The sequence below is a fragment of the Corvus brachyrhynchos genome, unplaced genomic scaffold, assembly GCF_000691975.1.
Source record: "Corvus brachyrhynchos isolate BGI_N302 unplaced genomic scaffold, ASM69197v1 scaffold167, whole genome shotgun sequence".
Lineage (NCBI taxonomy): Eukaryota > Metazoa > Chordata > Aves > Passeriformes > Corvidae > Corvus > Corvus brachyrhynchos.
The window spans coordinates 27,253-49,280 of NW_008239547.1; the positions used below are offsets into that span (position 1 = coordinate 27,253).

The 22,028-nt window shown below is 36.7% G+C and overlaps 1 protein-coding gene across 1 annotated transcript in view; it reads left to right on the forward strand.

Moving 5' to 3' along the window:
* The window catches only part of MALRD1 (MAM and LDL receptor class A domain containing 1), a 238,264-nt gene that overhangs the window by 2,560 nt on the left and 213,676 nt on the right, over positions 1-22,028 (forward strand). Inside the window, exons 2-7 of the mRNA XM_017741406.1 lie at positions 1,892-2,032; positions 6,024-6,118; positions 6,200-6,361; positions 10,397-10,490; positions 14,520-14,663; positions 18,137-18,294. Coding sequence (XP_017596895.1) covers positions 1,892-2,032; positions 6,024-6,118; positions 6,200-6,361; positions 10,397-10,490; positions 14,520-14,663; positions 18,137-18,294 — 794 coding nt within the window. The remainder of the gene's footprint in view (positions 1-1,891; positions 2,033-6,023; positions 6,119-6,199; positions 6,362-10,396; positions 10,491-14,519; positions 14,664-18,136; positions 18,295-22,028) is intronic.

Consider the following 22,028-nt stretch of genomic DNA (forward strand, 5'->3'; position numbering starts at 1 on the left):
CCTTGGGCTTTGCTCAAATTTAAGGAAGCTTCTGCAGTGAAAATATATAAAAGTTGGAATTCCAGTTTTTATTGTTCATTTGATCTTCATATTGCAAAATATTTGCCAGGAAATTAATGATAACTAACTACTCTTAAAAATATTTTGTTCCTAGAATATCCCAAACTGAGATTTTATACACACACACACTTAAAATAGAATGTTTAACTGTAGTCTCTTCCCGGAACACTTGGAATATTTTGTAGAGGTTATTTTAGATAATTTTTTTGCTCACAGGAAATTCAGCAAAAGTTGTCTAAAAAATCCCACACATTTCATCCTTCTGAACTTTTCCTCTCTAAGCAGTGACTTTACCTTTGTAAATCTATCTTCCAGCAAATTTACATTGGTTTGCTTTGAAGTTATATTTTCTGTGAAAATGAATATTGCTTTGGAAAATAATGATGATTAATTTTTAATTTAAAACCTAAAAATTAATTTTAAAGGGTACAATTCTTGCTATTTCATGCATATTAATTTGCAATTGTTTTTTCAGGTATGAGAAAATTCCTGAAGAAATACTGAAGATGATTTAGTTCATTTCATGCAATGTGAAGCAGATATGCTTCAGCAGTGTTTGTGCTTTTGATGAACATCTGACATGCTTTTTAGCCACTTAAACATTCAAGGAATAAAAGCATCAATAAAAATTTGGTTGATGATTCAGCCAATCTGCACATTAACTTGAGTCTGGAATGCTTGTGTGAATTATTTCTGTTTTCCCCTCTCTCACCTTGTAATTAATAGTTGCAGTAAACTGACATGAATATGAAAGCCATGAAATTGAACATCATAGTGTGACTATAAATGCTGCAGTTGCAACTTTATTTAAAATGACTAGTGAACTGTGATAATACAGACTAGACCAAAGGCATTAGCTGGGGCCTGGAGCAAGCACCAATTTGAGAGGGAGTGTGAAGTCATTGTAGTTCTTGTGTCTAACCAGAATCCCAATTAGAAGGCAGGGTCTTAACCCATTTTCCTCTGCTGTGTAAGACAAAGGGCAGGGAAACAGAAAGTTTCCACACAGGACATGAAATCCACAGACAGAACCACATACTGGCCACCCTGCTTGGGCTGAAGTTGCAAAAAGTTTGCTCTTTACAGCTGCCTCTACTTAGACTTTTTTTTTTTAATTAAATCCTTCCACCACCACAATAAGTTCTTCAAGGAATGGGGATATCTAGCCTGTCAAGCACATCCAGGCACTTTCATTCAGCTTGGATATGATGCATAAAGAGCTTTTTGACACCCGTGCAGAAACCAAAATCTGTCCCTCCATCCTAGGAAGTAATTATTTATCTGGTCACATACCCTCCTCAAATTGCCTGAATGAACTCGTACACCAAACTGGGTTCTGAGGACTCGTTTAATCTCTTGTTTTAATGATGTGGAATACAAAAAAATTGCTATCTGATTACATCCTGATGTTAAGTCTTTGTTTTTCTATGCAAGAACTCTGGACAAATTCTTTTCCTTAGAGCTGCAGTGTATTTTAAGAACAGTCTCTGCATATAAACTATACTAGCTTGGAGAGTTTCCTACAAAAAGGTAACTACACACACATTTGTGATGAGAAGAGCATATATTATAGTAATAAAATATAAGCAGACGAGTTTGGATTTGGTTTGGTGAAGGAAGGACTTGGTTCTTTGTTTGGGGTTTTTTTCCAATGTTCGTTTTCATTCCCACTTGTCTCTCTTCCACTGTGCTGTTTCTTTGTTCATGATTTTTTTTCAGGCCCTGTTCAGAGTGTTTCTGTGTGTTAATTAAACAGCAAGTGATGGTGAAAAAATACTCTTTTGCTTCTGTTTTTAAGCTTTTAATTTTTTGTTTGTTTTCTTCAATTCAGGTTCCTCCTGGGACAAGTGTGATTTTGAAACCAATCTGTGCAAAGCTCTTCCTGAATTCAATTTACATCCTGTCTGGATAAGAAGAAATGGCCAATCTGGCATGGGACCACCGTATTCTGACCACAGTGGGAATGAGAGTGGTAAGACTCCTCATGTTCTTTGAGGAAGCCACGGACTCTTACAAATTAGGTAGTTTTCTATTTAGTTTGCTACATTTTGCTAATTTCTTGATAGTTGAATTATATTCAGCTATGTATTTTCTGAGCAGTTATGTCTTACGTTGTTAGGTGATTGCAAATACAATAATCCAGAATTTGAGGGGTGGGGGGGGATGGGGAAAGACAGTATTCCAGTAAGCAATTCTCGTTATCATAGAGGAGTAAATAATCCATTTCAAAAGATGTGCTTATCTAGCAGAGTGATCTTTACTTGTTTTGGAGATACTGGGTTATAAATTCAGTCTTGATGATTGCAAAGTTTAGAAATTTTGAGACATATTTTCATGTTTTCTTGGACTAGTAAATGCCTGGATTGTATATCTATTATCTGTGGCTAATATTACTGTTTCAAATATTTTGAGAGAGGAGGACTTTGTATCTGGAGACAGAATAAGCTTTGATAGTCTGTCTTTGAGCCAGCTTCTTTCTAAATCTTCTTACAATTCTACTTTGCCTTGAAGACTCTCAACTAAGTAATTCCTTTTCTCTGTTCTCAGACAGAACATACCCTTTATACTTGTCCTATGGCCAAATTAATCCTGCTTTTCCTTCTGTAATACGTACTGTAATACAATAACTGTTTAGTTTTCCTTATTTTTTGTTATTCTCTTTCCCTTCATCTCCACCCACACCCTCTCATCTCTCCTGGGCACAAGCAGTACTTTGGCAGCCCCCAGTGTGAGCACCCGGAGGCAGGCATGCGGTGTTGGAGCAGGTACAAGAAGATAATCCTATGTGGGATGCAAGTGTTGTTGTGATTAGCCCACGTGCTTTACACCTTTTTCCCAAACTGTGATGATCTGGGAGCGTGGAAATCTTCACTGTTCTAAAGTAGCATCTCTTACACATTGCATAAGGTACCAAACAGGTAGAAGTTCCCTGACCTGATGAGTATAAACTGGTGGTTTCAAGGTGAATGAAGGGAAAACTTGCTTAGAAATCAGCAGATGAAAATGGAACCCAAGTTTAAACATTTTTATTGAAAAAAACAACAAAAAACCCCACTCTACCTTTTCCTTCTGATCACTTCAAGTTCTCATTTCACAGTGGCTAACTCTCATGATACTCTGCAATTAGGAAACTTTATACATGTGGTATGGTTTTAGCAACTTCAGGTTTTGCTTGTGTGTATCACAGAAGCACTGCTGTGAGTATTATGCTTCCAAACATAAGGTTGCTCTTGAATAAGCATTGATTTAAACTGACACTAGAACAAAAATATGAGCAGCTGCCAAACCTTTTTCATAAACTTAAGCTTTGTTTCAAGTATGCAAGTTGTGAAATAATTTATCTTTAAAATAATAAAACACTTCTGATCAAGAAACACATTAAAAAAACCCAAAAGTACCATGGAATACAAATGTAGCAAACTCTTGGCTGGAATCTAAACAGGTTAGCCAGACAACAGTCTTGCTGTAGTTGAAGTTTCTAGGATTTGTGCATGATTGCTAGTACACACCACATCAGGACATAACAAAGGCCAGAAATATGCTCCTATAACCATAAAATAGGTTACACTTATCTTGCAAAAAACTAGTGGGGAACGGAAAATTTTACTTATATAGACAGCCAAAGCTACCAAAAGATTGAGAATCATCAACTGAAGTGTTTGTTATAGACAAAACAAACTGTTCAGTCACCTGTATGTTCACATTTACTTGTTTTGGGCATTCAGTCACTGCTGTGTCTGCCAGGTCTGAATTGTCCAGTCGTCATGTTGATCTAAGTTATTTTATTCAGGTAGCAGGAAGCTTGAATACTTGCAGCTATTCAGCTTTCTGAGAGGCTGTGTACTCAGATCTGTGAACTGAATAGCTAAGGAGATTTAAATATATTTTATTAATTTGCTTTTATTTTTCTACCTGGAGAATGTCTGAACTGTACTTTCATTTTCTAAATGCCGGTTCTAATCGCCTAGGAAATATTTATCTTCTTATGGCAGTGAGTCAAGTTTTCCCACTGCTGGTGACTCAACAGCCTATGTAATCAGTTTTATGTTGTATCCTGCTTAAAACCCAGAAATGATTCTCTATTGTGACAAGCGAGCAGAGTATGCTCTGTGGCAGAGTGTTAAAGGGAAGACTTCCTGCCATCAGGATAATACATACACACTAGCAGAAAAGCAAAGATCCCTTGGTAAATTTAACTCCTTTGAAGATTTATGTATGTATTTAGTAGAACCCAAAACATTTCTTTAGGTCAGTCTCTCACGGCTCTTTTTTTTCTCACTGAAAAAGTAATTGAGCAGACCAGTGACAACTACTTTGAAAAAAACCCAAACCAAAACACAACCTGATTTTGCTAGCTGAAACTACTCTCTATGCAAAGGTCCAATTTGAGATGAATGTTCAAAGAATTTCTTAAAATTACTATTTCTGCCCCATCTGTGTAAAAAATCCTGTGGCAGTGAAAAATATATTTTTAACTCTTAGACACATTTATTTTCGGAGAACTAAAAGAAAAGTTTCAAAATTTCATGGAAGCTAACATCCAATGGAACAGATTGGAGTCAGGAACAGGGCTCTGCAGAGGCACCAAGCCATCTGTTGTGGGTAGGAACAATATCCTTGCAGCTGGCAGGCTCTGAAAGTGCTGTCTGAGCAGTCAGGAAAGGTCTAAAACCTGGGGGCAGCATGGCCATTGCCCTGGTATCAGGCTGCAAAATGCTCCTCTGTGGGATTGCTCAGCTGGCTCCAGACCTGAGCTGGGCTGGTGGTGCTTCATCAGGGGCTTTCCAGTTCCACATAAGGATGAGAGGTCAAGGTGGGTAGTTTAATAAATTAAGTATTTAGATGGTTTGATTTATCCTCTAATATTTTGTTAATGTAATAGTCTTTATTTTTATGATTTTTTTTATTCCTTTTTTTTTTTTAATCCTTTTTTTTAAATTCCAAGTCCCACTTGGCTTTTTTTCTCTTTCATCTTCCTCCTTTCATTAGAATGTTAATGTCAGAGGACAACAGTTTACTTGACATTGTTTGGAGTTTGGGAAGGAGAAGAGAAAGGAAGAAAAAGGATTAAAAATAGATTGAGTCTTTTTCTATTCTTTATATTTCCTCTTGCATCCTTTAACATCTAACATCTCTGAAATCTTCATGTTCAGGAAGAGCCAAATTTTGACTTGCAGTGTTTGATATCCTAAAAAAGGGTGGTTGCCTTCCATCTTTCATAAGACCTGAAACAATATTTTTAGGAAGATACACAATCAATCAAAGGTCAGGACAACAACCATGGTTCACTGACTCCTCTTGAGCTGTTAGACTTTCAAGTGAAGCAAGGGCTTGTTTTGTAAATGAAAGATAATGGTACCTTTAATGGTAGCTTTGAAATTCTGAAGACAGCTTTTTATGTTGGGAATGTGTACAGGGATACCACAACCTTCTCTCTGCAGTGAGGGAATTTTCCCAGCAGCCAGAAACCAGACACCTATCTGAACACCAGCAGAACCTATAAACACACCACAGTCTTCTCTCCCATGTTCCACCATCTCCTCAGAGACCTGAATTGTCATGATAAATGTGTATTGTTGCTTATGGCAGTTTGATGTTTAGGCATGAAATATGTTATCTATTCAATAGTTGGAGTTTAAAGTCTTTAATCAGCTTTCTGAGTTAGTCTCACTTTGTCCCAAAATTTTGCACTTCCAAGCTGAGTATTCAAGCCATCACCACATGAAACATTTTGGAATCCTACTTAAAATTTTGGCTGGAACATGGAGCAATATCATGACAATATTGAACATGAAAAAAAGCTTGGAACACAATGGCTACAAGTGCTATTAATCTTTTCTGAGGAAACAATTCTAGCTGGCTTTTTGGTTATTAATTTATACCTGTGCATATTGCTCTTCGTGTTTTGTTGTTGATTTTTTTTTCCAAGCTTCTAAATTTTCTCTTTTTATTCCTTTTAATAGCTTATTTCCTCTCATTGTCCTCTGAAATGCAATCATCTTCTGCAACTTTAAGGACAAATGTTTTCCTTCCAACTGATGAAGAACACATTTGCCAGGTATTTTAATACACAGTCCTTGTATTACATTCTTTGCCGTAGTATTTCCCTAGAATAATCAGATGTTCTTATTTTTCCTAGATTAGATTTCATTATTGGGTCAGTCAAATGAGTGGAGCATTGATGGTGGGGCTTCAAAAGCACTCTGAAGATACCATTACAAATATTTGGCAAGTGTCTGGAGAACTACGAAATCAGTGGAATGTAAATAACATCACAATCAATAGCACCGAAAAGTATCAGGTTAGTAAATTGAGGTAGCTGTAAAGGAGACTTCTTAAATGGGTTATAAACTGTGGGCCTTTTTAATAGGTCAGCACTAAATATTTTGTAAATGGAAAGACAGCACTATCATGAGGTAAACAAGAAAAAAGCCATTTTGAAGATCATAGTTTGCATTAGCAGATGCAGCTTGTCCTTATCTCTTAATGGTGTTAAAACTAATATCAAACTTTGCTTGAACTGTGCATGTGTCTTAAATAAAAGTCAGTCTCATTGAGCCATAAATTATCTACCAGCCCATAGAGGTGATATACTTCTGATCTTAACTTTCAGTACAGTATTCTCTTAGCCGCAGCCTAACGGGACTGATAAACTCAAGGTTTCATTTGTATGGGAAACAGTGTTTTATACTATGAGGTACTTTTTTCTACAGGGGTGCTGCAGGTGCCAAACACAGTACTTAACTATTAATTGCAGCTTTGGGCCTTTGTAACAGAACACATGTGTGCGGTTTTATTTTGCTCAAAGCTACTGAAGAGCAATGCAAATGTCATAAGCTATTTAAATGTTATTACATGTGCATTTACAGAGCACATTAGCATAGTAAATGTAACTTAGGGCTGTAATATTGTGGGTGATGTACACTCTCTGTCATGTGTAATACTGGAGAGAAGGTGGGGAGCAGAGCAGAAAATGAGAGGCCTTTCCTGCTACAGCAGTTACTGTGAAGTTGCTTAGCATACAAACCTGAAGGCAGAGCAGCACAACCTCATTTCAATACACCAAATGAGTAACATAATTACTTGACTTGCATATTGTGCTAAAGCATCCAACAGGATCTTGATGCTTGAAGTAATACTGGCCTGCTCAACCCTTCTGAGAATGTATATTGCAAAATACCCGTACCCAACTCAACACAAGTATCAGTGCTGGTATTGGTCAATAACTTACCTCTACCTGAAAGGAGAGTATATATAGCAATCTGAGGTTGTACTGGAAGGGTTTACTTCTAGATTTAATTTTTTCATGCTTCATATTATTTGGAAAATTGACCGAGTCCGGGAATGGTTAATATAATATGGCATCTACTTCCTCTGAATTGCTAGGTCAAATCCTAATTAGATCATTGCTTGCAAACCTGGTTATCCTTTGGCCTCTATCAAGTGAACTGATGGGCAGAGTCCAGCTTTAAAGAGGCAGGTGTCAAACTTAGTGCAGTAATCATTACAACTAGTTTAAGAAATACAGCTCAGCCTCTCACAAAACCTAGAGTCTGAAGCTGAGCAAATTTTCTTCTTTGTTTGCACATTTTGCTCCAGTGAATACATGCAAGATGTCACTGTCATAGAACTGAATGCAACTCACTTGCCCTTTTGCACTTGTTCTTTTATATGACAAGATACTTAGCCTACAGGGATACCTGTGGCATTTTTCAAGACAAAATTTTGATTATTAATGTTTCTATGGAAAAAAAAATGATGGGAGACATAATTTTTATTTGGATGTACAAATCACTTTGAAATAGGGTGCTTTAATACTTTTGTCAATTTTACAAATATTTTTGAAGTGAGATGTTAGTTAAAATCAATCTCTGAACCTCCACTGCTTATTTTCTTTGCTCATTTTGATGTTGACTGTTTAACACTTAAGTCTCTTCCTACTAAGAGTCTGGATTATATTTATGGGTTACAGAATTTCATGTTGGCACTTAAAAATCTCCATTTTTTGGAATTCTGAAATAAAAAGATTGTCAGTGATTTAGCTACTGAACAAGTAGCAAACTCAGTATGTCTGTTTTGGTTGGGTTTTGTAGAACTGTGTCATGATTTTTTCTTCTAAGCTACTTTTCCTCTTATTTACTGAGAACAAATTTCTGTCTCCTAGAATTCATTAAGGGAAAGGGTTCTAGGCTTGGGGTTCATTTCTGTCTTTGTGCTTGATTCCTATTCTACCTTGTGCTTTGCTGCTGTGCTGGCAATCTGTCCCTGTGGCTGCACTGTGGAGTCAGTCCAGCTTGTGTTTGATCCCACCTACAGTCCACCTAGAACTTTCATCCCACTAATGGGGCCGCAAAGTTAATTTGTTCTGGTGCTCACAGATATTGCATAGATATAGATCATTGCAGATATGAGCAAAAAGTGCCACTAAGTAGACTCTTTTTGTTATTGACTTGTGAGCTTAAGGAACTCTAGACTTTGTATGAGAAAGAAAACGGAATGATTCCTTGCTGGAGTAAACTTGGGTGTGAGTCTGTTTGGTTGGTATTAGACTGAACTCAGCGGGGGTCAGCTGGGCATCTGCACCAGTAAAGCCTGTATAATATTTTTTAGATACAAGAGCAGCTGGAGGCATCTAGCAATATTATCTTCTGGAAGTGGGGAAGTTGAGAGACTGTTCATGAGTTTTGGGGAAACACAAGTTCATACAGACTTAATGGGCTATAATGGAATATGACCTTGAAGCAGCCTCTGATTTTGGACCAGCAAAGTGAGCTAGTCCCTCTTTAGCATTGTCTAAGTCACTTTGTTTCACTATATAATAAAATCTTTGAAAACCCATCTGCAAGCTACAGAAAGATATACATTAAAAATGAAGCTATTAATAACTGAATTTTGAGTTCACAATGAAACAGCACTCTGCAAAGGTGAAATATTTGTCAAATCCTTGATATTAAATAATATTTCTTGTTTCTTCTTTCTAATTATAAAACAGTGCACTATATTGTTTTAGAAACTTATCTGAAATAATGTAATGATAGAAACAGAAAATATAAATACACTTTTTGTCCTTCTAGTGGGGATGTCATGAAAGTACACATTAACTGCACATATCATTGCAGCAGAATTCAGGAATTCAAAATACTGTTCTCTGAACTAAATCAAATGAGTGAATTTCCATGATGCTGCATTTCAGTCATATAAACATATTTTTGAATGGGATATGGCTGCCATTCTTCCTGTGCAAGCCAACTGCAGCTTCAGAGAAACGAACAAAAGACAAAAGGTTACACCCCTCAAAACAATTCCCACTCATAACATAATGGTCATATAATTGGATAAGTTGTGTCATCTTGTACAGTGAAAAACCCAATTTTTGATAATTTATAGGTTTTCTGCATCAATATGTTAAACTATGCACAACATTGTTTCTGAACTCTCAAGGTAATATTTGAAAAATTATTGCTAACACTGTGAATTCCTTATTAAGAGCTAGAATGTATCTCTAGGTAGATTGTGCCTCCAAGACTCTGGAAAATTCTGGAGCTGTGTCATCCCTAGCTGTGGCTAGGGAATAATTTAAGGAATGTTATTCATAAGATTGATTCGTTGGGTTGTTTTGATTGGTATGTTTTCTTGTTGTGTTTTCCCAAGCACTGTGACTGATCAGTCAGTTCCCTTGTACACCACTGCAGAAAACCTGTGACAGTCTGTACATTTACAAATGTGGATTGAAATCTGCCCTTAAGATGGAAATGTAAAATATTTGTAATTTTTTCTGTATAGAAGACTTTGGTAGGGAAAACAAATATCACTGTTGTAACATTAGAGCAGAATAATGGTCGACCAAGTACTCCTCAAGGTTTTTTTTTGCTAAAAACTTGATTAAAGACTTCTGAATAATGGTGGTTTTTTGCTGTGACTTTCCTCCAGGTTTCTGAGAAATTCTGAAATCAACCAGAAATTGTTCACATTTATAGTCTCTCCTTGAATAATGACTTGATAAAACACAAAATCCTTTGTGTTTTATTCTTTAATTGTCACGATCCTTGCTTAGATTTTAAGGCATTTTATTGTGATTTTCAGATCCTTCCTGTTGAATTTTACTTTAATCTTGAGTTAGATGATTGGACTACATATCTGTGCTTGTATGAATAAGCCACAGATGTATGAAAAAGCCAGGATGGTAATCCTTCAAAATTGTTAAATGTGTGATTAGAGTTCTCTTATTTCCAATAGAAACTCCATGGGCTAGACTGGCATATACTGTGTGCTCTTTTGTTTTTTCTGTGACACTGGTAAATTCCGTTTCTTGTTGATTTGCTGTTAATCTCTTTAGGTTATCTTTTGGGGGATGGTGGAGACCCAGACAAAAGGTGAAACTGTTGCCATTGATGATATTACCTTCAGTGAAGGATGTTCTTTGGCATGTGGTAAGAATACCTGCTTTTCAGGAGTAGGTCATTGTACTTTGTCTTTTCCTTGGATTAGAAAAGAAGAAACAATGGAAAGCCTTTTGTTGTTCAAGGGCTTTCTTAACGCTGTAAGTGGTTTCATTTGGCTCGTTTTAATTTTCCTAAACAATCATCTGTCTTCTCACATCTAAACACAGTTACAAAGAAAGACAATAAATACTTTAAGAAATCTGATACATTATAAATGTAGGGCTTAGTGGGCAAAAAAGATCTACTGTTTTTGGCAGAAGAATTGATGTGTTCAGCCAGCTCAGGCAAAGCTTTGGAGCTGACTAGGAAGATTCCCAAGGCACTTGTGTATTTCTAAATGCGCAAAGGTCCTGATCCTCAGCTGTGCGGTGGGGTTATGCTGTTCTGCTCTGCTACATCCAAGAGCTGTAATGTCAGGCTGGTCATCTCTGCAGTCAGACCATCCCTGCATGCCAGGATTCTTTAGCAAAACATTTCCTATTTCCCTTTTCAACTCAATGTATTTTCATGGAAAAGGACCACTACCCACCCTAGCATAAATTAAGTTGCTTGCTGCTCTGTATTACAGAAGAGTACTGCCCTGTGGCACCTAGGTCACAGCCTCAGGTGAGGGCAGTCCTGATTCAAAGCACCTCCTTTGTTTTCCTTTCTCTTATTCTTGGCATGGGCACAGAGGGTTTCGACTTTAAACTTAACTTGAGATATGGAAAGCAATGTTTGACACAGACCAAGCTAGGTTGCATGGTTGGTTTTGTGTGTACCATACTCCTAAACAGTGCTCTATAGACTTCCCCATAGGAAAAAACTGTTGAAAAGAGATGCACATGCATATTACTATCTTAGAGTGCTGAGCAATTGCAAGCAGATACATTCAAAGCAAGATACAAACCCTAATTTAATGATGCCAGCAGGCATGCCTATTTAGTTAAAAGGGGATCTATATTGGGGAAATGAAGTTTCAGGTACCTAAACTCGATCATGTCAGCTTCCTCATGTTAAAACTTTCTTACAGTGGAGAATTATAGACGTAAATATTATATGAATATTTTCATGCCAGGGCACAACTTGCTTTTCTGTTTTGTAAAGCTTTTCTAGCTGTATTAATTGAAAGGCAAAGATGCTAATTTAAAATTTTGGGTACTCTTGTCTATGAACTCAGGAAAGTATACAGTGTGCTTACTTTGAAAAAATGAATTTGAAATGGAATTTGAAACTTGTCCTCAATGTAAAGATGACAAGTATATGATTTTTAACCCAGCTTCTTTCTGCTCCCTGGAGGATTTCTGCAGATAAAAGGCTGGCATAAAATGAAAAAAATGCACTGCTAAATTCTAGAAATCTAGGTACTTGTTTAACCAGTTCCTGCCAGATGATGTAGATCTGTCTGTAAAAAAAATATTGAATTTTTCAACACAGTTATTCTAAAGCAAAAAATATTAAACCAAAACCAATCCGTTATAAAGATGAAATACCATCTCAAAGAGAGGGAAAAAGAAAAAAAAGAAACTGATTTATGTACTCACCATATCTTATAAATCCGGGTGTTAAACTCACCTTACATGCCAGCTGTTGAACTGCATACTGTGTCTTACAGGTTGAGCTGCTGCACTGTTAAGTGCCTCAGGTATATTCTAATAAGAGCCAGTTCTTATCCTGTGTTTCCTCATTAGGAGAAGTCAACTTCATTAGGTGACATCTAAATGTCTCACAGCAGCCAGAAACAGGGTCAAAGAATCTTAATTTTCTCCCTGAAAGAGGAATGTTACTACAGAACATTTTCCAATAATTAAAACAAAAGGTCAGACTACTGTTTTTTTCTCGAGTCCTTATGGAATGTCTGGATGAGTAGACTCTTAATGAAAACCACTTTAATTTCATGAAATTCCTAGTTAAAACTTGCATTTTTAATGTACCCTTCATGATTTTTAATCCCAGTATAAATGCACATAAGAGATGACCTGCATTTGTCTTCATTAGTATGACTGTGCTTTAAGGGTTGTAAGTCAAATACCTTAAATATTTGTGCTTTCAGGAGTTTCTTGATACAAACTGTGACTGTTAAATACAAAAGTAATTTCATTATGCTTTAAGTTCTCCCTTCCCTTCTATCCCTCCCCTGTCTCTCAAAATGTCTTACTTCAGTCTGTTGTCCAATTCTACTGAAGACTAAACTTCATGCATTGAAAAAAACACAACTAAAACCCTATCTTCAATATAGCAATTTACGATACTCTACAGTTTGTAGTTCCCCCAACAGCTGCCAAATAGTTTGTTATCACTCAAAACCCCCACAGCTCTTTGCTATACATTTGAATATGGGCTGCTGAAAAATAAAATACTTTGGCTGTAGAATAGAAAATATTGAAGTTATTTTCTGAAACACACTTAATGCAAAATCTCCTTTAATTATACCTTTAGTAGACCCTCTGTCCAAAGGCTTCATATTCTTATCCAAATGGCTGCTCTGCAGAATTTCCTCTCAACTGCCAGAGAATTATATATGAGAAGAACCCCACTAAGACTGTCCTTCTGATCTCTACATATAGAGATGAAAGCAAAGAGGTCTAAGGCATGAAAGTGGAATGTTATAAGGTAGAATCAGGCTTTTGTCCTCCTTAAGTCACTTGTAACACAGAAGTGACAAAGCCTCACTACAAAGTTATGGGGTTTTTTTCAGGAAACTGAAGTAATTATATATGTATTACTTATGATATATAAATTTTGACAAAAATCCAGTATGAATACTTCAACTGAAAAAATCTTAAACTTAATTCCTTAGTTAATTCTAATCCTGCAAAGACGTAGCCTTTAATATTACAGAAGAGGGTATTTGAGATGAACTGCTACAGGGATGAAAGTCAGAAAATCCAAAACACTAATCTTACTGTCGTCTGACATGCTGTGGAATTAGGAGATGGAAAATGGGTATTTTGTCAAAACAAACAAAACCTCAAAAATGTCTAAATCTAAATTTTAAAAAAACACCACAGAATGACTCAAAATGTTCTGTGTCAATACTTCAAAAGTGTTAAAAGAAGATCTTGATTCCTTTTGAAAGAATTTGCAACTTCTTTTGCATGTTGAAATTTGACAAAAGCCATCCTTTTCTAGACCCTTGTGGGATTTTGCATTTTCCATGAAAAACAAATTTTCGACAAGCTCTTTCTCGCATAATATACATGGTTTGAAAAAAGTGCACATTTATCCAGCACTGGAAGAGGGAAGAAATGAAAGGTTTGCAGCACTGGCTGGACAGGCCATTTCACTGAGGTGTCAGTAATGTGAATAATACATCTCTCGGATGAAGGAGACAGTAACTGTGTATACTGACCTTAAATTGTTTTCTCCACATAGTTAGGAATCTCTATGTTTTCTCTGAGCTATCCTGACTCCTATTTATTAGTGTCTCTTAACCAGGAGATTACCTTTCCCCTGCAATCACATTAAGAAATGGAACTTCCATTATCATACTTCAATCCTGCTTAAAATCCTGACCATTGCTGAAGGCAACTAGATTAGTCAGGCATGCTGCGCCCTTAAACAAGCTCTTAAAAATATGTGGTGATGCTTTCACAACCTTTATGTCTCTAAAAAGAAGTATTCTGTTACAAGTATTGTGGAGATGCTGCTGAGTTTAACCTCTCAGTTAAAATTGATTTTTCTGTAGCTATCATCTAGAAAGTAAATAGGTATTTCTTATTATTATGTGTCAGTTTTTATATTACCTGGCAACTCTCTCTGCGGAATTGAATTCATGAAGGTTGTGATGACTGGCTAACATAAAGAGCACTCCATTGCTTTGAAAGAAGCACCTGTCTTCAGGAAATGATTTCTTAGAATAATTAAAGATGGCAGGCTGAAATATGGGACAGCAACCAGGGATACACAGGGCTTTTGAAGTAACCTTTTGAAAAAGCAGAAATGTTGTCAAGGAGTTTAATAAGCATATTTTTCTAATGGGGAATGGTCTCATAAATAATGACTTCTTAAGAAGTAATTGTTATTTTTGCCTTTTAGCACCACAGGTTTCCAGTTTTGAGCTTGGCATATGCGAGTGGCACTCAGACCTGCCAGCTAAGCCTGCTCAGTGGGCACAGCTGCAAGCCGGGCACAAGATTGCCTCCTGTTCCTTCCTGAAGGATTGGAGCAACAAGACTGAAGGTGGGGATTTAATTTAACTCAAAATTACTAGCTGTCATGAAGAATATAGTGCTTTTTAGGGCAAGATGGTGCCCCAATGCCAAAACAGAACAAAACTACAAAAAGTAATTGTATATATTTTGTACTTAAATTAGGTTTTGTTTTGGCTTGTACTTAAATTAGGTTTTGTTTTGTTTTGTTTTGTTTAATAAGGGCATTGTGAGCACTCCTGCTGGTAAGACATGAAATATTTTATTGTAAGAATTAATGAAATTTTTTCAGGTATCCATGAAATATTTTAACATAAGAATTCAAAAATAATAGCTGATTTATTCTCCAGTTTATTATTTTTATGAGATCTGTGGAAGAATTTGTGAAATTAAATTAAATCAAATTCATCTAAGCCCACAGCCCCTGTGTGTGCTTTTTTTCTGTTTTGTTTTGATTTTGATACTTGGCAGTTTGACTTGTGTAGTACTACTCTGCTTGAAGGTACAGCCTGGAATTTAATTTTAAACCTTTTATTAGGGAAACTGTAAATAAACAGTTATTCTACAAAATAGTTTCCTACCCTTAAAACCAATAAAATTAGCCCAGCTGCAATTTTAAGAAGCAAAGAGCATCACTTGTTTTGGAGGTCACTGTGTAGTATGTGTCTATGGGTTTATGGGAAAGGTTTTTGAAAGCTTAATGGATGTAAATCTCTCAGTGTTCTATTGTGAGATGGAATTGTCTTGCCTGCTAAGTGTTTGGCTTGTGTATTGGGACTGCCTTCAGAGCGGTCAAGTAGTGCTAGTTGTAATAGTGCAGTTTGTGATGCAGCTCTGAAGAACTGAGAGTGTGGAGATTACTGCTTGAACTTTGAGCCCACAGAAATGGAGCACATCTCGTTGATAGAAGCAGAATGAGTGTTAGATATTGTTTTCATTTTAAGAAAGATTTTTAAAATAAATTTCAGCATGCATTTCAATACAGTCTAGTAACCATAAGTCAAATTATCATTGAATAGCAAGCAAAAGAACCTGAGTGTATACACTATGTTAAAATGAATTTTTGCAGGTATGTATAATGGAGAGCATAGAGTACAGCAGATACTTTCCACCTTAAACATGAGGAAAAAAGTCACATCATCTTCCAGTTTCCACTGGGGTATCTAACAAAGGAGAGACTTTTCATTTGATTTTATTTGAAAAACCTCCCTGAAAGTTGTTGTATCTGTGCCATACCTTAACATGAGACCTTAAGGGCTATTAACAGGTATGGATTTCCCTTTTAAGGCAATGTTGAGAACAGAAAAAAACCTGGAATTCTGTAAGTGGCTTTTATAGGACTATATTACAAGCACTGTCTATGGAAAGAGAACATATTTGGAAATGTTTGCTATATAGGTGCTTGGGCATTGTTGTATGGATATGAACAGGGAGCTGAGTCGGCTGAATTTCCCTAACTGCTTGGGGACATTCCCTGTACTTCCAAGACATAAAGAAATGTGTGAAGAAACAAGCATCAAAACAATATACAGAATTTAATTCATCATTAACATTGGAAAGTATTGAAATATCTGAACTGTGATTGCTGACCTCTCAATACATTCAGTATTTCTATTCATGCAGATGTGTTGAGATATAAATGAAGAAGCTGAATATTAAAAAAAAATATTCTAAAAAGTAAAGAAATGGTATGCAAACTGCAAAATGCGACGCTTGAGGGCTCAGACTTGCAATGCAAATAGAGCTTGACTAAGCTTTGTATTCTGATTTTGATCAAAGCTTTCACTTCTATGAATAGAAGAGAGGTAAGAAGCAAAATTATAAAGCAGAGGTCTAGACAATTATATTTATAAAGTAAAGATTTCTTATAGTCTTTGAACAATCCTCCCTTGCTGGTATCCTTATATTTAATAAAATACTTTCTGTCCTTGGAAGACTATTTTTCTTTGTTCCTTTATTGCTTTGTTAAACTGTTCTACTTTTAGAGGCCACAGAGAAGAGGTGAGAAAAATTTAAAAAGTCAGTTTTCAGTTTCAGTAGTCTTCATTTATGAAAAGGCCTCAATTTTCCCCAGAAGTAATCACAGTACTTGCATAAAATATATTCCATAAAGAAGAGTAAGCATCCCTCTTTGGACTCAGGATCATTCTGGATGCTTCATAGGACTATGGCTTATCTAGTCCTGTGCACTTGCTTTCTTGTCAAAAAATCATGTCAACTTCTCTTTGCCCTGCTTTTAAAAATTCAGGTACTTGAAAGGAAAGAGTTAAAAGAATGTTAATTACCATTGGGCTCAGAAACTAAAATTGGTTGGTTTTATAATGGCACCAGAGAACTCTGAAGTTAGATAAAGAATTGGTAGCATATCTTCTAATGTTGTATATTGGTTTTATGCACAAGATAGTAGTCATAGAAGTGTAGATGCTTTATTGATGTCAGTCAGAGAGAAATCTGGGTTAAATCTATAATGTTTCCTTATATCAGGGCTAGTTACTGTGGCATGAATTTACAAGCTTAATTCCAAGGAAATTGCAAGAATATATTACCGTGTAAATCATTGCATAACACAGAGTAAACTGGCAACAAAAGGAAAAATACATGGTTCTTTATAAAGATCAGCATTTTTCTTGTGAAATGACACTTTCTTCCTTCACCTTGAGATTTTGTAACATTTTCATTTGAGATAAGTTGTATTTAGAAAAATAAACTCAGAAAGTGCAAACTTAAGACCCTTAGTCCTTGTTTATTACTTTAATAGTTGCTGCAGAAGGCAGCAAAATATTCAGTGACTCAGGAGGCAGGGGAAAGAGCTGATTTATTTGGTAAAAATATTTAGCCTTTTTATTTCTGAAAACTAATAGACACTGTTGAGGGGATGGAGTACTCCTTTAGATCTCTGTAGGAATGCTTTTATAAGGGCCAGTAGGTCAAGAAGAGCACAAATTGCTTTTCTGCTTCAGATGGAAAGACAATATGCTTCCAACATTTTGTTGCAGAAGTTCTGGCTGAGAAGTAAAGACCTTGATTACACAGTGCAGATGGGACTGCTTCCTGTAGCAGCAATGCAGACTGCCTTTTTGTTTTGTTTTGTTTTTTTTAAGCATTGCTGTAAAAAGCATATTTCCTGGAAACCACAGTGGGAAGAAAGCCCAGTTTCCACACATATTTGTCATTAGATATTGAATGGTTGTAAATGTAAGGAGGCTGAGCTGGGACTTCTTGCACGTTTTAACATGCAAAGTAAAAACTTTGAGATACTATCAAGTGATATATTTCTTGGTTGCTGGGGCTATCTGTGAGTAAAATGAAGATATATATATATATCTATATCTATTTAATAGGAGACAGATGACATCCAAGTCACATCATCAGCATGATGATCAGATTTCATTCTTGCTGGGATGGGTCTTTGGTGTAATTACATGAGAGCTGTCCTTACTTTCAAAGATTGAGAAATGTGTTCTGTGAAAAAGTGACCTTTATTTCCTTTCATTTTTTCTTCAGGCCATTTTGAGTGGTTAGAAGCTAATGAAAATGCACTATATGAAAGTGCTTCTCTAAACAGCTCCATGTGTCATTGTTCCAGCAAGAATTGCCATTTTCAGTTTCACTACTCCATGGCAGACAGCAGTGCTCTCAAGGCAGTACTGCTTATGAATCAGGTAAGGAGAAACACGTGTTCATTTCCAAAAGGTAGCCAGGTGTTACCAGACAAAATGCAAGAAGATACACCTGCTGCTACATACCTGTCCCCTAAGTTAGTTTGTGCAAAAAGTAACTTGGTGCCATTCCACTGGTCCGTGCAATTGCAAAAACCAGGTGTTCGCCATATCAGCTCTAAACTAATTTGATGGGTGAATCTTCTGCAATAAGACTTCAAGGACAAACCCAGCTGTTATGGAATTTAAATAATTTCAGATTTCAGGGGTGAGATCTATAGTAACAGCTTTTCTATCCCTCTTCCTGTTATGGAAATAAGAAAATAGGTGTTTTTGTCTATGGAGATATATTAAAAAAGATGTCATTCACTCAAGATGACTGGAAAGTTCTTGGTTAAACACCTGCTTTTCTTTGCCCAAGTTTTAGAGCAGTAAGTTTTCTATTCTTCTACCTATTCGTAGCTAAAAGAGCCCTGTCAGAATGAAACACAAACGTCAGTTAGCAACGCTAACTATTTCCATCTTTCTTACCTCCCTTACCTTGAGACTTTCTAATGCTAGGATGTTCTCTTTTGAAAACCTGGTTTAATAGGTTAGTATTGATGCTTTGTACTGCTACTTAATGAAAGCAGTAGAGCTGCTCTCATTAAGTTAATGGCTCTCATATCTTGATGCTGGAGTTGAATTCTTATCACCCAACAATATACATATTAAAAAAATTAGATCCACTTTGTTCACAAAGACAAGAAGCTAAAAACCCCAAAGTGTAACACAACCAAGAGGTCTTCAAATCAGGACAGGTAATGGAAATAATTTATTTCTTTCCAATTGTGTCTTTGAGTATTCATGAAAACAACTCCAGGCTTTTGCTCATGTTTCATTTATAGAAGTGCATAGTGGTATTTTTCTATGACCCATTACTGTGTCAGGGAATTGTAACATAACCAGTGCTCTGGTCAGAATACACTGAGTTTTGTGCCATAGTACTTGCCAATAAATTCTCAGGCATGACACTTGCTGCAATCTTGAGACAGAATAGGAGTATTGATTTCAGGGGTTCACCTAAGTAGCAGCATCAATGGACCCAATTTAAGAGTTTTCTTTCCCTGAAAACAGAGCAAATTATGTAAGTGAAAACCATAAGAAAACTGGCATCTAAGTTCCCATAGAACTGGGAGCTAGATTGAATTAATTGATAAACTGGTTCTTACATGCCCATTAGAAGAACATTTTCTGGCATTTATTACATCCGTCCACTCTGTTTCCACAGGTTCTCTTAGCCCTTTTGTGGTTTAGGTATTGTATTTCTCCTTCAATCAGAAGTGTGTTTATTGCACATAGACTTATTTAAAGCTGATGTGAGTTACTCATACTGTGAAATTTGCCAGGAAAAAAACCTTCCAAAACATAAGCTTCTGCTGGTAGCTTCAAAAACCCCCCGCTACAGACTCATATTTAGGACTTCTTAAACTGAAATGAAGGAAGAGTTGGCTTTTACACATTTTGCTACTGAATCATTAGGTTGTTTATGAAAAACAAATGAATTTTCAAAACTAGCCAATACTAAGAAACAGAAGTGAGGGTCAAGTGCTTTTTCTGACCCTGGAAGACAACAGAGCTGCTGTCATGGAAGCTGTCATTTCAAAATAACATTTCACTTGTGTGTACCTTGCGGTTTTCTTGCACATCCTATCACTATATTTACTGATCAAAACCTCTTGTCTTTGGATAACTCTTGCTAAATCCCAGCACTGACAGGCCTAACACACATGGACTGGATTACACTAAATGTACAGTTTTGGTACTGTTAGAGGGCAGGTGCCACAGATGTTGAAAATTTATCCCTGGCTTTCCTCACCCTTTCAGCAGCAAGGGCAAAGATGAATGAACATATTTTGTAATATAGACATTATGGTATCAATCAGAAGAAAGGGAATTTAAATTGCTCTTGGGTATGAAGAAGGATAGGGAAAATGGACTCCTTTTGTCAACAGTAACCTGTTGTTTACTTACACTTAACTTGCAGTCCATGATAATCTGCACCTTTTCCTCTTTTATTGCTGGTTTGCCAAACTACTCTTCATTAAACACTACTGCATTTGACCATTTGATTTTTCTTAATTTTTTAATTGTGACTCATATATCTTTGAACTTTGTCTCATTGGTTTGGAACTGGTGTCTGTACACTGAGCTGATTTTAAATTCTAATGATGTCCTTCAGAGTGCTTGTAATTCCTCCCAATATAGTATTATCCACATTATTTTAAAATTTATTTTTCATCCCACTCTCCACACTCTCCAGACAGTTCGTTAGCACTATAATTATATGAGGCTCTGGAACAGACCTATGCAGAACTCTATTATATTTTTTTTTTTAGTTTAATGGAAAACTATTGACATCTCCTCTTTGAAATAAGATCACACTTCTATTTGCACACACATTTTACAGTAATTTTATCAACACCAAATCACCACAAATTTTTTAAAGCATGTGTTATATGAGATTGTTAAAAAAACCTTAACAAAATGAAGTGACTGATTTTTCAAGTCTGTTTATGATGAAAAAAAAATACTACACTGCTAAACACAACTTGCTCCTCATCAGAAGCAGCTAATGCAGGTTTCTAACTTTCTAATACTCTAGCTGCTTACAAGGTTGTTAGCAATTTGTTCCAGTGTCTTAAGAATTGTTCAGCATCTTGGCTATAATTGCATAGTCTATATTTTTCTCTTAACTGTAATAGATGTCCTTTGTTCTCCCAGTTGTCTAATTTCCTGCACATTCTCCTCAGGTTCTCAGAGCTTGCTGTTGATAGTAAGATATACCATCCAGTATGTAACCTTTACTTAAAACTTCCTAATTCCATTCCAGTTTTAGTAATTCTGGCTTATATGTGTTTGTAACATTATTCTTCTATTCCGGTCCATGTTTCTGTTCCCATTTGGCAATATTAACTGCTCAACTAACATAAAATATTCACAGAATCATAGACTGTCCTGAGTTGGAAGGTACACACTAGGATCATTGAAGTCCAACTCCTGGCCCTGCACAGGTCAGCCCGAGAGTCACACCATGTGCCTGACAGCATTGTCCAAATGCTTCTTGAGCTCTGTCAGGCTTGGTGCTGTGACCACTTCCCTGGGGAGCTGTTCCAGTCCCCAGCCACTGTCTGGGTGAAGAACCTTTTCTTAATATCCAACCTAAACCTCTCCTGGCACAACCTCAGGCCATTCTCTCAGGTCCTGTCATTGGTCACCACAGAGAAGAGATCAGCGTTTGCCCCTCCTCTTCCCCTCATGAGGAAGGTATAGATTGCCATGAGGTCTCCCCTCAGTCTCCTCTTCTCCAGGCTGAACAGACCAAGTGACCTCAGCTGCTCCTCTTATGACTTCCCCTCAGACCCTTCACCATCCCTGTGGCCCTCCTTTGGACACTCTCCAATAGTTTAATATCTTTTCTATATTCTGGCACCCAGAATTGCCCCCAGCACTCGAGGTGAGGCCACCCCAGTGCAAAGCAGAGTGGGACAATCCCCTCCCTTGCCCGGCTGGTGATGCTGTGCCTGATGCCCCCCAGGACACGCTTGACCCTCCTGGCTGCCAGGGCACTGCTGGCTCATGTTCAACCTGACATGGACCAGGACCCCCAGGTCCCTTTCCACAGGGCTGCTCTCCAGCCTCTCAGTCCTCAGTTTGTACAAAATTAACCATCTCTTAACTGACAGATAAATTTTGAC